General features: G+C 47.3%; 5 protein-coding genes across 5 annotated transcripts; 4 read left to right on the top strand and 1 right to left on the bottom strand.

Annotated features, from left to right (window-relative positions):
• Positions 1–1,033: 1,033 nt before the first annotated feature.
• BP5553_04807 (uncharacterized protein) lies at positions 1,034–3,323 on the top strand (the record flags this gene model as incomplete). The annotated part of the gene is made up of 5 exons (XM_032013430.1): positions 1,034–1,237; positions 1,287–1,706; positions 2,038–2,066; positions 2,373–2,417; positions 2,588–3,323. 5 exons carry the CDS (start codon positions 1,034–1,036, stop codon positions 3,321–3,323), a joined length of 1,434 nt encoding a protein of 477 aa, XP_031870030.1.
• Positions 3,324–4,321: 998 nt separating this feature from the next.
• BP5553_04806 (putative coronin) lies at positions 4,322–6,508 on the top strand (the record flags this gene model as incomplete). The annotated part of the gene is made up of 8 exons (XM_032013429.1): positions 4,322–4,355; positions 4,393–4,499; positions 4,559–4,701; positions 4,752–4,898; positions 4,956–5,380; positions 5,429–5,465; positions 5,511–5,625; positions 5,675–6,508. 8 exons carry the CDS (start codon positions 4,322–4,324, stop codon positions 6,506–6,508), a joined length of 1,842 nt encoding a protein of 613 aa, XP_031870029.1.
• An 876-nt stretch (positions 6,509–7,384) lies between these two features.
• Positions 7,385–8,737, bottom strand: BP5553_04805 (Uncharacterized protein; the record flags this gene model as incomplete). The annotated part of the gene is made up of 3 exons (XM_032013428.1): positions 7,385–7,988; positions 8,038–8,434; positions 8,488–8,737. The coding sequence occupies 3 exons, from the start codon at positions 8,735–8,737 to the stop codon at positions 7,385–7,387; spliced, it is 1,251 nt and encodes a 416-aa protein (XP_031870028.1).
• Positions 8,738–9,265: 528 nt separating this feature from the next.
• On the top strand, positions 9,266–10,403 carry BP5553_04804 (putative alcohol dehydrogenase; the record flags this gene model as incomplete). The annotated part of the gene is made up of 2 exons (XM_032013427.1): positions 9,266–9,433; positions 9,495–10,403. The coding sequence occupies 2 exons, from the start codon at positions 9,266–9,268 to the stop codon at positions 10,401–10,403; spliced, it is 1,077 nt and encodes a 358-aa protein (XP_031870027.1).
• A 1,667-nt stretch (positions 10,404–12,070) lies between these two features.
• On the top strand, positions 12,071–14,936 carry BP5553_04803 (uncharacterized protein; the record flags this gene model as incomplete). Its single annotated transcript, XM_032013426.1, has 3 exons — positions 12,071–13,178; positions 13,308–13,684; positions 13,944–14,936. 3 exons carry the CDS (start codon positions 12,071–12,073, stop codon positions 14,934–14,936), a joined length of 2,478 nt encoding a protein of 825 aa, XP_031870026.1.
• Positions 14,937–15,003: the final 67 nt, after the last annotated feature.

The following is a 15,003-nucleotide window of genomic DNA, read 5'->3' as shown; positions in this document are numbered from 1 at the left end:
TGAGCAGTGCATTAATTCACTAAAAATGCACCTAATTTTGTAACCGTAGTGGGCTACTTTCATGAAGTCCTCACAATGCTTGCAGGAATGGTGTTAACGGTATTATTTGCACGATGATTGATCTGTAATGACTGGATTGATTGAAGTATATTTATTTAAAGAAGAGAAAGAAAGATTCCTTCCTTCAAAAGAGTGTAGAGCTTTTAAGGGGGAGATGGGTGAAGGTCCACAAGTAGACTGTTGGTTATCTCAGATTTAACTACGTGTAGTGCTGTTAATAAATGATTTGATCAGAAATACTATGTATATAGATTAGTGCTGCTAAGTTAAGCTTAGCGTAAGCACGTCATATATAACCAGCCAAAGAGCTTATACTTTTGTAATTAGATTAATCGTCCTGATCCATACTTTGAGTTACCTGTACCTTGACTATTATCTACTTATAGTTACTACTTTGGCTTATTTGTTGACTTATAATCCTAACAGGTTTGATAGGTCATTCACAGGTGAAAGAGGTGGAAAGCGACGTGGCTTATCCTCATAGCGCGGTTGGTTTTTACTTGTCTTGTACTGCCTTAGACATCGGGATAGTCGCACAATGTGGGGTTGGAAAGGGGAGTAAATAAACAAATAAGCCTCACGATGTAGGGTCTGGATCGGTTTGTATTTAATGTGCCTTAACTCTCGATTACTAGTTGTGATAGAAATTTTAGCCGCCTGTTAGGATAAGTTTTGGGTTTAGAATCCAGTGTTTATTCTTGGCAGTCGTTGTGGCGAATATGTAAATGGGTTTAGTTGACATATTTGCTGCGAATGTCGTTGTAAGAGTTGCCTATCTAGGCAGTTTGTCCGAGTTCGATCTTCAAAAGCTATCTGCCCGTCTTATTTTTCTATTTCGGTGATGAGTCATCGGAGATGGGAGAGATCCACCAGATTACAAAATCTCCCAAACCCCATAAATGAATTTTTAACTCTGATAATTCCTTAGCGTTTTTCTGTATATATTTCAGCCAAATATATTTAGGGGTTATCAATGGCTGTGGAAAGCTGCTGTTTACCAAAACGATCAGCCCCGTCGACTGTCTTACAAGTTACGTTAGTACCATGGGATCCAGATTCAGAACACCACGTCCGTCGGTTGATTTTGCAGCGCATCGCTTGCGGATGGCACCAAGAGTTTGTTGAGGGAGAGTGGAGCAAATTGCAACGACAAGGACATAAGTCGCTCCAGTGGATTGTGGGCCGTTCTCATCCAATATTGTCTTTCGACGAACTGACACCCGCAGGTTCTCTCTGATGCAGACCCCGCCACAAAGGCCGAGCTGCTAAAACGACATATTGATGCGTTTCCAGAAGAAGGATCACCATTAATAGATTCTGCGCACTCACTAGGCGGAAAAGTAAGGAAGGATTCGGATCATCTAGCGGGATCTTTCATTCCTGTAGGACACATCTCCCTCGACGGCGATGGCGCAGATCCCGCAGGCCCGCTCTCATACGGGCTCAAAGACGTGTACAGGATTGCGAACTTCTACGCCTCCTGGGAGCTTCAATCCACTGGACTTGGGAGGGCGGCAATGGATGCCTTAGAGAATATGGCAGTTGCAGAACCGTTGTTTGCAAAGACGTTGGCGTTATGCGCCATTTCAGATGAAACCGATCAGGACGAGGAGAGAAATACCGCTCTTGGGCGGCCGAAAACTGGTGTAAGTTATTACAAATGACGAGAGGGTTTAATTGGTTGAAGAGGTAGAAATTTGCCGAATGCTAATTAAGATGTTGTAGCACTCCCTTGCACAGTGGTATCTGAGAAGGGGATATGAGGTATATAAGTTTGTAGATGTCGCATGGGTGAATGAGGATAGTACAGGGAAGTCATGGCCTGCAAAGTCTGTGTTCTTAAAGAAGGATATTATTCACAAGTGAAAGTGGAGAATTTACATAGATATGAACCGAAACGAACTGGTGAGATGTAATAAATCTACATAAATGAAAAAGATATTGCAATCTTGTGAAGTTCTCCAGTGGCGAGACTAGGTACTTATTAGCCTTGGTGCTGCATCTTTGTAAGTGGGGACATAGTGATAACATTAAGCGAGATAATGTTCAATTGAGGCCGGAGAGACTGGCTAGAATGAGGCATTAGAGCGAAAATGTACAGCGTAGAAGCAAAAAGGAAGAAAAAATTAACCGGCACAGGTTGAAACTCTAGTCGCACTGAGGATCGAACTCAGAACCTTCTCGGTTCACTGTGCTAACATGTGAGCGAGAAATCATAACCATTAGACCATGCGACTCGCGCTTTGAAGCTTACCAAACTTTGCATATTTAAATATATTAAGTGGCTTACACAACTGCTAACCGTAAAGTAGTTATCGACTGTATCCGATCCCTACTGCTGGTGCCGTTTGTACTATGTACGCGCCCTCTTATAGCATCTAGCGAGAACGTTTATAGGCATTCGTAATATGCACTCTCCCATAGAGATAATCATACAGCAAACGGGATCCTGCGAATGCATTCGTTCTAAAAAGCAGGATTCGGATTTTACTCTTTTATAATGTAAACAAAAGAAAATTTCTCGTAGCAGGTCGTATTCTCTCGGTACTGCCAGCCGTTGCTTCTACCGCTCACATCCAACTTCCTCGACAGCACAGGAGATCCAGGAAGGTCAGGGACTGTCTGAACTTGGCGAGGACTCTGTCCATTTAAAGGCACAATTACAGTCTGTACACCCTTCTAAGGTCAAGATCTGTTCCGAGAACCCGGATGATCAGCCTGATATTCACGACCCTCAGCCACAAAGGGTTTGTGTAGATGATCAAATACTCTTTTTCAAGTCTGCCGACAGGTCCAGCCCGCGAGATACGATAAACGCCATCAAGAAATACCTACGGATAGCCGACCTTGGCCCTGATATACGTACCTCCCAGCTTTATGGCATTATCGTAGACGACAAGAACCCACTCATTGGACTACTATTTCATTATGTTGAAGAAGAAAGTACGCTAGCATTCGCCGTCGAACCTAGAACGCCAGCGACTCTGAGACAGCAGTGGTTAACCCAAATCACAGACACACTAATGAGGTTACATAGAGCAGGAGTTGTGTGGGGGGATGCAAAACCTGATAATGTTCTTATTGATGAACATAGTAATGCTTGGATCATTGATTTCGAAGGCGGTTATACACATGGCTGGGTCTATCGCGACAAAGAAGGGACTGTAGAGGGAGACTTGCAGGGGTTGGCAAATATTGTTAATTTTATCTTCGAGAAGACGGGATCTGAACATTCAGCTGACGATGAATACAGCCATCGGTAGGCACTTCGGCTGTGTTGCTGAGACTAGTGTGTAGAAACATATGTGTGTCTTGGCTCGATTTGTGCTTTGCGTATGATCCAGCAAACTCATCACCGTGCTCAGATCCAAAGATGGAAATGGAAAGCACTCATGTTGACATTGCGGAGTGAGCCTGGCTGTTATACAAGATAGGAATCCCTTAACGAGAAATCTAGCTGCAAGTCTAGAAACAAGGAGGTATAGAGACGGAAGAGGGAAAAGAGGAGCATCAAGAAACGAATGGCTACCGACTGGCCTTCGATGCACATCTGATGCAGAGGCAATAGTTACGGGTAGGAGGACTTTGGTTTTATGAATGACTCAAAGGAATAGTCAAGGTCCAGCGCTTTGAAGGTACTTGCTGTTAATCGCTGAAGCTCGAAGAGAAGAGGGGCAGACAGCAGCTACCTGAGGATAGAGTATAACTGTTACTTTAGAGTCATACTTTCCCTCGAATGTGTGCCTAAACTCCCGATCATGGTTAGAGAGTGACGGTCTCGTTGAAAGGTTCTGATAATTGGCGGGGCGGGGCGGGGGGAAAGGGGGTCAAATATTTACGACCGCCAGCCCAGAGCAAATGCTGATAAAGGGGGGAACAGAGTGGCTGAAACGGGATCCGAATCCAAACCCAAGTTTATCAGTAGTACTTCGTATGTAGGTAGGCATTTAATTCTGCAAGGCAAATACTGGAGAAACAAAGTAAAAGGGGCTTAGGTTGTGAACGTCCGAGCGAAACGAGATCCTTTGGTCTTGGTCTAGGTTTGAAACATCGAGAATTGGGCATTGGGTTGATTCGCGCATCGCATCCGTTAATCTTTCCGTCGCTCCAACATTGTTTCAACAGAGCTCACTATCTCCACATCCACAATCCGCACTGCGCCACGCTCTTTCGAGTTCCAACTATCCATATCATCCATAAAACCTCTGACCGCCTTTGTTGCCCACCGCATAATCCGCAAAGCAACTCATCCTGAGCCCAGATGGCAGGCCGCTTTGTGCGCGCGTCGAAGTATCGTAAGCTTGCCCAAGCTCCCGCAAATACAAGATCAAGCTGACGCGGCGCCAACAGGACATGTCTTTGGAAAATCGACCAGGAAGGAGTCCTGCTATGACAACCTGCACATCAGTCGCAATGCTTGGGATACGAATCTGGTGAAGGTGGGAAGCTTCCGTACTCGTGCTGACGCTGGGATGGAGAGCTGATGAATTGCTTCTAGGTCAACCCCGAATATCTGGCGGTCAATTGGGAGGCAAGCGGCGGTGGCGCATTTGCCGTGATACCACTTAATGAGAAGGGCAGATTGCCGGAGCAGATCCCACTGTTTCGAGGACACACCGCACCGGTGCTTGACACGGATTGGTAGGTGGCACGCCATCATCGCGCTATGTCTCGCTGACCACTCTTTCCAGGAATCCGTTCGACGACCGCCTCATAGCCTCCGGATCTGACGATGGGAAGGTTTTCATATGGCGGGTTCCTCAGGGGTTTACTCTATACTCTGACGGAGACGAACCCACCGATGTTGCACCAATTAGCAAGTTAACGGGACATTCAAGGTCAGCATAGTCTAACGCCAAAGGGTGCTCTACGGTTATTGTTCTAACTTGCTGCAGGAAAGTTGGACAAGTTTTGTTCAATCCGGCTGCTGAGAATATACTGGCATCAGCCTCGGGCGACTACACGATCAAGCTTTGGGATGTTGCCTCGGGCCAATCCCACCTTACGTTAAAGCATGGCGATATCGTGCAGAGTCTATCATGGAGTGCGAACGGATCGATGCTCGCCACTACCTCTCGAGACAAGAAGCTGCGCATATGGGATGTTCGACAGGAGAGGGCTGCACACGAGGTGCCTGGACATACTGGAGCTAAGAATAGCAGAGTTGTATGGATGGGCGAACATAACCGTCTTGCAACAACAGGCTTTTCAAAGATGAGTGATCGCCAAATGGCTTTGTGGGATGTTGGAAACCCTGTAGCACCCCTTGGGGGCTTCAATGTCTTGGACTCGATCTCCGGTGTTTGCATGCCATTCTGGGGTAGGTCTTCTTCAACTTGGCTATTGGAGACTTACTGACATTTCCCAGATGACGGAACACAATGTCTATATCTTGCCGGCAAAGGGTAAGCACTTGTGCCTTGAAATCGAATATCTTGCTAACAGGATAGTGATGGGAACATCCGGTATTTCGAGTACGAGAATGACAAATTTGAGTTTTTGTCCGAGTATAAGTCTGGTGAACCGCAAAGAGGTATTGCATTCGTCCCGCGACGTGGCATCAATGTGAGTCTCCCTGGAGCATTATAATATGTCGGTGTCTGATGCTAGATAGGTTCACGAAAACGAAATTATGAGGGCCTATAAAACCGTCAACGACAGCTATATCGAGCCTATATCGTTTACTGTCCCTCGGCGCGCAGAAGTTTTCCAATCAGATATTTATCCTCCAGCAATTGGTGCCAAACCCGCTGTATCTGCTTCTGAGTGGCTCTCAGGCAAAGATGGAATTCCTTCCAAGATCGACCTAGAGAGCGTCTACGATGGAAATGCCCCAGTCGAGGTTCCGGCCGATTACAAACCACCGAAGGCTGCACCTGCTCCTGCAGCAACCAAACCCGCGGCTCCGGTAAAGAACGAGCCAGAGCCCACGCCTGTTACAAGAGTGGCCCCACCTTCAATGTCAGAGCAGAAGGGCTCTATTTCAGCAATGGCTTCTAAGTTCCAAGATGATGATGTGGAAGATGATGATGATGACGAGACTTCAAGCTTCGAGGAGATTGCTCAGCCTGTCCAGCGACCTAGTGCTGCCGCAACCAAGGCGGAACCCAAACCACCATCTCCCATCAAACCAACCAGGGTGGAACCACCCAAACCCACACCGGTATCTCAGGCCACACCGCGATCCATTCCGCCTCCTTCCGCATCACCTACTTCAGCCTCAAATCCGGAAGCGGGCTCTTTGAGCGGAGCCTCTATTAAATCCTCTCTTCAACAGATCACGAGTCTTTTGGAAGCACAGACGAAGACGATCAACGCCCAAAGCGAAAAGATTGGACATTTGACCCAAGAAGTAGATATGTTGAAGATGAGAGTGGGCTCGGGGACGCAGGACCAGAGTGAGAGAATTCGACAATTAGAACTCGAGCTGGAGGCTGCCAGATCGTAGTCTTCGTGGAATTATGATTGGATGAATGAGGTGTCAAATAACAGCGTTTCCCTGGCCAGTCTAGACTGAAGAAATTTGAGTTTCGTGAGTGTGAAGAATGTTCTTCAGCGCCTATAACTCGCGATTTTCATTTCTGCCTAACCATCTCCAGTACCAAGTGGAACTCGGCCCTTTTATGGGAGTAAATCAGTATCAACATCCCGAATTTCCAGCCGGTTCTTGATTGCCAATTTTTAAGTCTGTTTCATTTGAGAAACTGTGATGTTAAGTTCACAGGCTGACCTTCTTGATGAACGTGAAGAATGTTACACGGACAGCGATGATTGATCTATATGCCTAGTACAAGTCCTCGTGTGCCTGAAACATTTTAGGGGTGTGATTAAATTTCTTGCCATCTATGTGCTGTGCAGCCCTATCAGTCAAATGACGCGTTGTCTCTTGAATTATCAAATACTAATCCCTCCATCTCTTCATCTACATACCTTCCATCGACTTCCGACTTTCCATCATCAACATGTTCTCTTCCTAATCACTCTTTCCATCAATGGTGCTCTTGGGAACAGCCGCTGGACAATGCCCCCCTACTGATGTTGATGTCTGTCTCCCTCTGCCATCTCTCTATATCTCATTACTATTACTATAATTAGGACTACCTTGGCTTAAAGTATAAATAAGACACATATGCTAACTTTTAGTAGGTTAAAGTATTATGCTTTAGACGTAACTACAATCTAATTGCATCAGTTAATCTACATACCTAATGAAAACAATTGCCGTACATGGCGTTGAGCTCACTAACCCTCGTATGCTTTCCCTACCTCTTTGAGAGTAGCAACTTAGTTCCGAAAAACGCCAACACTCGAGTACTGGAGTAGCCTAGCTATCCAACTCCTTCCATAAGGCCCTGAAACTGGCCACTAACCAATCGTTAGACACAAAACCCTTTTCGAGAATTTCCAGTGGCCGGACCCATCCTCGAGACCGCAACGCTAGCACTGCCCTCCTCAACCTTGCCACGAACCACGCCCTGATCTGTGAGCCTTCACCTGCCGCAACGGCCCCCAACATCAATTGACTTGAAGTTATATCCATGAACAAGCATGGTCTGACCGGGAGCCGACATAATGCATCCTTCAGCTCGCTAGCGAGGAGTGTGAGATTCGCCTCTAGCTGCGGGCACCAGGATACATAGAGAATCAACTCGATCGCTCGTGAGGTGGCTTGGACGAATGGATTATCATCGAATCGAAGGGATCGAGCTTGGCATAACAAGCTATTCCAGATTTTTCCGATTTCTTTTTCCCGAACGTCCGAGCCTGATGAAGATTTGCGATGGGTATCTATCAACTTTCGTAACTGGACGAGGCTATCGGACATATTAGCTATGCTACAGATAGGCTGGCTGCCATAAGCGCGTATTGCGTCAATAATTTTCCTATGATACGCCAAAGGGAAGCTGAACACATCGTTGGTAGAATCCCTGACGACTTTGGTTAGCTTTGTGTCGACGCAGCAAAGGATATACAGACAAGATTAGGAAATTACACAGCACTGGCGGCAAATCATATTCGCCCTGAGAGCGTCTCTCTGTGATTAGATTGGCCAGGCCATCAACGTGAATGTTCCAAACAAGATCATTATGCACCAGGCGCTCTCCGATGGCCATGCTGAGCACCGCACCAAGAATAGCACTAGCATGAGCTGTTTTAGACTTGATGTGTTGGATAATGATATTAGCAGCCTTGCACGAGTGAGCCACGGCTTTCTCTTGACATGATGCATCCGGCGACCAGTGTCGTATGCCTATGGCCATGGAAACCTCAGCAAGGGCTGCCTCAGAAACCAGAAGCTGAATCCAGGCTTCTTCACCGGGGCTGCTAGGATAGTTACCACCGTCCAGAAAAACAAACGACCAGAATCTGGAGACTACAAACAGTTAGCGGCGTACTTGGTTGACCTTGCGGTACGAGTATCCTTACGGAACTGGGCATAGCGATACGGATCCTTTGGTGGCGTCGATAGCAGTAAGTCTGCTGGCGGAGGATCAGCGAGTACGTCCTGTGTCAGTAGTCCCAGCTCCCTTTCCTTTGCTGTTCTAGCCTTGGTTAGCTGCTGGCGTCTGTTCGCAAAGTTCGTCCTGGTAATGTGCGCCCGCATCAGCTTCGCGTCCGACTGAGATAGCCCCGGCGTGCCGGTTGCGTTTAGAAAAGTGAAGCTTGTTGAGCTCATTCTCACTGTCGGCTTTAGGAAAATCAATTTTAGGATGTATTCACGGAGGGACGTGAAGTGGATTTGCCGTGTCTGTATTTAGTGTATTAAATGAGTTGAGTTGAGTTGAGTCGTAAGCTATTACTCAACTCAACTCGATTACTCAGAGTCTTACTATGCGTAACTGGGTAATTCGTGAGAACACTGTCTGTATTAGGAAAATCAATTTCAAGGTTTAGGGAATTGGTAATCCGCAATTCCAAAAACGCGGGCTAGGAGCATGAAATTGTGTTATACCCGATTAGGAAAATTAGATTCAGGCGACGTGAGTGGATAGCTTCAACCCAGCGGTGCACCATGATTATGGACTCGTGTGAGACGAGTCGCTGACAACTTCATGGCTTCGGCGAACGGCCACTACACTATCATCTCTCGCATGGACATGTATAAATATCTGGCACTCGTGGAGATGCGACTCTCTTGGTCTGGATCATTGCAGACTGTCCAACTCCAAGACTACTTCCGACCAAGCAGCTGCAAGACTACATTATGTCCAGACAATGGATCCTCGCCAGTCAGGAAGGCTTTGAGGCTTCCCTAAAATATCAGGAAAATGCCAGAATTCCGTCACCAGACGAGCTCGGCTCCAATGAGGTCCTCGTGAAAATCCACGCCGCCAGCCTCAATTATCGCGAGATTTCAATCGCAGATCCAAAGGTTAATAAGCTCCTATGGTTCGGGTAGCGACTGCATGCTGACTCTCTCTCGCCGTAACTAGGGTGTCAATGGACTCATTCAGCCCCCTATCATACCGGCATGCGACGGGGCAGGAGTCGTTATGGCAGTTGGATCATCCGTCCAGGAGTTCCAGCCCGGAGACCGAGTTGTCGCGTATCCGGCACCGAAGCTTGTGGAAGCCAGCGGCGACAACGCGTTCGCAAGTCTTGCAGATGTCCCTTCTATGCTGGGCCAAGGAACTGACGGAACGTTGCGTTCCATTGGTGTCTTTGCGGAAAAGGCCCTCGTCCACGCCCCTGTGTCTTTGGACTGGCTGCCAGCGGCGACGCTCACGTGCACCTGGACGACTGCATGGAACTCGCTCTTCGGAGTGGAAGGCAGAGAGGCCGGGCCAGGAACGTGGGTTCTTGTCCAAGGAACAGGCGGCGTGAGTATCGCCACGCTTCAGCTCGCAGCAGCGGCTGGGGCGACAGTCGTCGCCATCACGTCGACTGGAGAAAAAGAGGCTCGTTTGAGGGCGCTTGGAGCGACGCACACGGTTAACTATCGCTCAAACCCCGACAGCTGGGGCCAAAAGGCTCGGAGCCTGACGCCAGGCGGGAGAGGATTCGATATTGTCGTCGATATTGGTGGCAACCAGACACTCTCCCAGTCTCTAGTAGCCGTGCGTGTTGATGGTATTGTTTTGGTGGTTGGAGGTGTGGGAGAAAACACGGCGCCAGTCCCTTTGTTCGCGGCCTTGATGCACACTTGTATGGTCCGTGGGCTGCTGTGTGGGAGCCGAGCCCAGTTGAAGCAACTCGTGCGCTACATTGACGAGAAGGGCATCCAGCCTGTCGTGGATGACGTCGTATTCGAGCTTGCAGAGGCCAAGGATGCTTATAGACGCCTGAAAGATAAGAAGCATTTCTCCAAGGTCGTTATACGGGTTGACCATCCAGACGCATGAAGGTCAAAGGTCTAGGGTAATGGCAAACAACGTACATAAATTCTTCAATTTAGCCAGTCTCACACTGAAATATTTGGGCTCTCTTTCCTCTCCGTCTTCTCTAGCAGCCACTGAGCGACCGAATGTTACTTCTGAAACAGAGGCAAACTCTCTTCGCTTGGCAGCTTTTCTCCAGACTACATACATACAATGCTTTGGTCTTATCCTATATAGGACTCGTGATTGCAATTAGAGAATACCGCTACAAGCTTGGGAGTGTTATATAACACAGGTGAGATGTAAAGCTCCCAGGAATGTGATATATTGCCTTAGGTGAAACTTATTCTAGGTAGGACGAATGAACTAATCAAAGGGCACAATCGGAATGGCACGCCTCCTGTATTCCCCGCAATAATATTCACTCAGCAGACAGCACGAAATATCTCGCTTTAGTTAACCAAATGCAATCTGAGAACAGTGGGAATCTCACCTATAACTCTGATAAATGCTTCACGTTTGCACTTGACTGTGATACGCGGTCCTCCCCCTTCCAAAAATTACTGTTTTCATGTGCTCGCTTACTAGGCGACCATTCACTCGCGAATATAAAGTAACTCCTCATTGTACTTTTGTAAAAATAAAGATTCTCGCTTATAAACCATCTACCTGGCTGAACATTCAACTTTTGATATATTTTTTTAAAAAAAATAAGAAAGGAGAATGGCGCAATCCAGGAGTCGAACCTGGGACCTCTCGCAGGTCTTTTAGACTTTTAAAGTCAACCCTAAGCGAGAATCATACCACTAGACCAATTGCGCGGTGTTCGGTTAGAATTAAAGTTATTATTTCAAATTATAAGGTACCTGGGTAGATTCTACTGGAAAAATCTAGAGACTCGAATAAATTGTATATATTTTCAAAACAATATGAATTGAATAAGCTGGTACTAGTAGATCGCAAGATTATCTAAAACCAGGATTCTCCCCTACAAAAATTCTAGGTTATAACGAGAACTTTTAGGTACTCGAGTACTAGCGAAAATCCTCGCTTTTAGAATCGCTATGCTGGTTCTTGTGTTCGCCTTGTTGCTGTCGCCGATGGTGGGGGCTATTGAGTATTGCCTCTCAGGCTTGTCATTAAAAAAGTAAAATGGCTGAGCTCACCCTAACGATTGGAATAAATGACAGTTCCCCGCCAACCAATTAAAGACATTCTTTGCCAGAATTTGTTCTCAATAATATATTTTTCTTACTGCAGCTACGCATCACTCTTGTACAAGCTCCGAATCGCCCAACACTACTGTTTGTTCCAACCAGGGAGCCAGCAAAATGCGGGATTCCTGGAGGAGAAATATGGGAGGTGGAATAGCCTCATTTGGCTGCACTCAGGTATCAAGTAGATTTAGTGGCAAAAGAGTAATGAAGAAGCGCATAATCTGGCATAGCCAGCTGGGAGTGATGTTTTGAAGTGCGCTCAGGGTCAAACTCGTTACGCGACGCCTCGCGTACCTTACACTAGGACATCGTTACATTAGGCCTCGGTTAGGGGCATCGACCGCTGAGGCGGGCACTAATTGATCGGCCTCAAACAAACAATCATCTACCTCCGTAGAATATAACTTGTCCCCTTCTTCCATTGAAGTAGAAGTCCGTCAAAGAAACCCTACAACGCAGCTTGTGTGGTCAACCATGGCGGACCATAACTCCTATCTTGCGTACAAACGAGATACCAGACACTTGATCTACTGGATGATTCGCGCCTCTAACAGTATCATCAAGTCTTCATCGTCGTTCCCAACCTCAGACACCACACCAATAACTCTAAATACGACGGGCCAAATTACAGTGGCAGCCCTTCTGCCTGTCTCGAGGCTCATCGCGACACACATTAGTCCCATCCCATCAACTATTTACCGCCTATTCCAGTCGGTCATCGCTGTAAGAACAGCTACCCATAGCCTATTTCAGCAGGTTGTGGCCAAACAGCCGGATCCGGAGATCGAAAAGAGTAATGCTTCTCACAAATACTTCATCAATGCTTTAACTGAGGCCTTTGAAACCGTGGGTGGTCAGGTTTGGGCTTCAAAGCAGACGTCTGACGCGGAAACACTCAATGAAGAGGATGTAGACGAGGTTATATTCACTAATAAATTTTCTGCGCTTGGTATTGATGGGTCGAATGATGAGCAGGAGGCAGAGGATGCAGTTGGGGGAGGACCCGACGGGCGATCCATGGGCGCTTCGACACTCCCGAAGAAGAAATCTACAGCCAAAGGAAAGAAGGGCAAACGAGGAAAGAAAGCAGGAGGAAAATCGAAGTCGGCAGTCAAGGAAGCCAGCATCGACGAAGTACCATTGGAGAGCTATCGTATCATCGAAGATGAAAGTGGGCCTATTACCGACTATCTGATAGTGGTTTACTCGCTGGTTAAACAATGGACCGAACTTCGACATTATGTCCAAGGTCTTTGGCGCGAGGTGTCATATGGCGGCCTTAATAGCGCGGTTGCGGGAGCTATGTCTAATATAGCTATTGCTATGGTCAAGCAAACAGAATCTACAATATTTGTCGACTTTCCCGGACATGAGTCCTACGAGACCGTCATGACGACCATCACACGTGGGGATCCAAAGAAAGCGCAAGGCATGTTTCACATGGCTCTACACCAGATTAATCCTGACGGTGAAACCGTTGGAGAGGTTCACCAAGTGGATGTTGACGTTAAAGAGCAATTTTTAATACACGCTTATCAGGATCTTCTCGACTTCGTAACGGATTTCCAAAAGAATCGGAGTGGTAAGCCAACCAAGTCTATGCTGTCTGAAATTCGAAATTGGGATCCTAATTTTGATCTTCAACGAGCCACCAAAGAACAACGCATCAAGTGGCGTCGGGCATACACAATAAACTAGCTGTACGATTTAGTCAACGTTTACTCAGGTGTCGTTGTCCAGCGCATCAATGTGAAGGGCCAAAATATCGTCCTCGAAACGGTGGACTGGTCCATAAACGGCCCTTGGTATAACCACCGGACTCTATTCGGCTTGAATGAGTTTGCCGGTGTCGTCACTTATCTTGCTATGCAGAAGCCCGGTACGGATGTTCGGCAAATGATCCTCCCTCATCATGTTTTCCAGATCCAGTGCATTGTTGATTCTCTTAGTGTCTCCCGGGGTTGGTCGCCGAGTAGTTTCAAAGGTCACGTTATTAGGCCACCTGCGCAAGGATTCCGTCCACGACGAGATGTCGACCTCTTCATAGATCGCGAGAATGAGAGAACTAGTCATAGATATCCTGACGGGGTCCACATGTTGGCCCAGCTATTCGAGAAAGATGCCATGCTACACGCTTGGCGAATCTAAGTATATGTACGGCTTGACGTCTATCCCTCCATCTCGCTTCTCCAACACCAATGCCAACGGCCTCTGGGAATATTCTCCATTCCTTTGCGGTGTTGGTTTGACGGAAGCACTAGATCTTGCATATAGTATGAGCTTCACGATATGGGATAGAATGACAGAGCCGATTTGTCTCATACATCTACATAATATGTTGGTATAGAAGGGCTATATCCGCCAGGAAATCGGATTATTTGCGTCCCTGCAAGGCTGTTTCCCGACTACATTCTTCGCTGATGGCAAAGTCCCCGCCTCTGGCTTTAGGGGAGCCTTCCTTGAGGTATGTGGCGATGGTTCTCGTCGCGCGACTTTCGAAAGGCGGGCTATCAGACGGACAATCGCCCGCACAGCAACCGGCCTCCACGGGCTCTTGCGTATGGACGGGAACCGTTTCTACAAGCAAAAGTCAGTTCTCAGTCTTTATCGCGAGGCAGACTGGGTTCTAGAGCGCATTCCTGATGAGGAAGTTCACGTAGCTTCCGCATTAAGGATGACCCGGATAGCCCAAACCAAGCATGTAACTGATCCAGCGACGGGCAAGAGAGTATTAGAGAACACCCCTCTTGTTGCTCGTGCAAGGTCTGCCGGAATAGATGATCAAAAAGTGGCTCAGATGATGTCTCAGCTAGAAGATTGCGGCAGCGATCAGCCGATTCCGGAGGCAGTACTAGCTGCACAGCCTGAAGGTTACACTACGTTGCCATTTCCTAAACCTAAACGTGGGGGCAACGCACTTAGTAAAAGTGGTCTGGGCGCCTGTGGATTGCTAAACCTTATCAAAATGGATGTTCTCACCGATATTTGTGGCGTCCGGCCGCTTTCAAGTTTAAACTACGTCTGGGTCGCTGTGCGGTTTATGATGCTATTTATGCAGATTGAGGATGAATTAAAGCGGTTACGCAACCCGTTGTGGGTTCGCGCATACGAGCAGGAACCATCAATGATGCGAGAGAAGAGGTTGTCACTTACAATGCTAGTGCTTGATAGAGAGGACTTCGAGTGTATGGAGGTAATGGCTCGAGTATTCCAGAAGCCAAGGGCTGGATTCATGGAACACATCTATTGGGATGGCTTAGATGAACCCACGAAGGCGATCCGTATGGGTATGGATCCGTTGGCTGATGATGAGGCCGCGGCGTCGTGTATAGTGATGTAAAGGAGGAGCCATAGACCATCCTACTGAGCTCTTGCTTATCTTGTACTTGAAGAAGCCAGTCAATAAA

Source organism: Venustampulla echinocandica, assembly GCF_003357145.1.
Source record: "Venustampulla echinocandica strain BP 5553 chromosome Unknown scaffold_2, whole genome shotgun sequence".
NCBI classification, from domain to species: Eukaryota; Fungi; Ascomycota; class Leotiomycetes; order Helotiales; family Pleuroascaceae; genus Venustampulla; species Venustampulla echinocandica.
The sequence above is the reverse complement of the archived record's forward strand: the minus strand, read 5'-3'. Positions and strand labels throughout refer to the sequence as shown.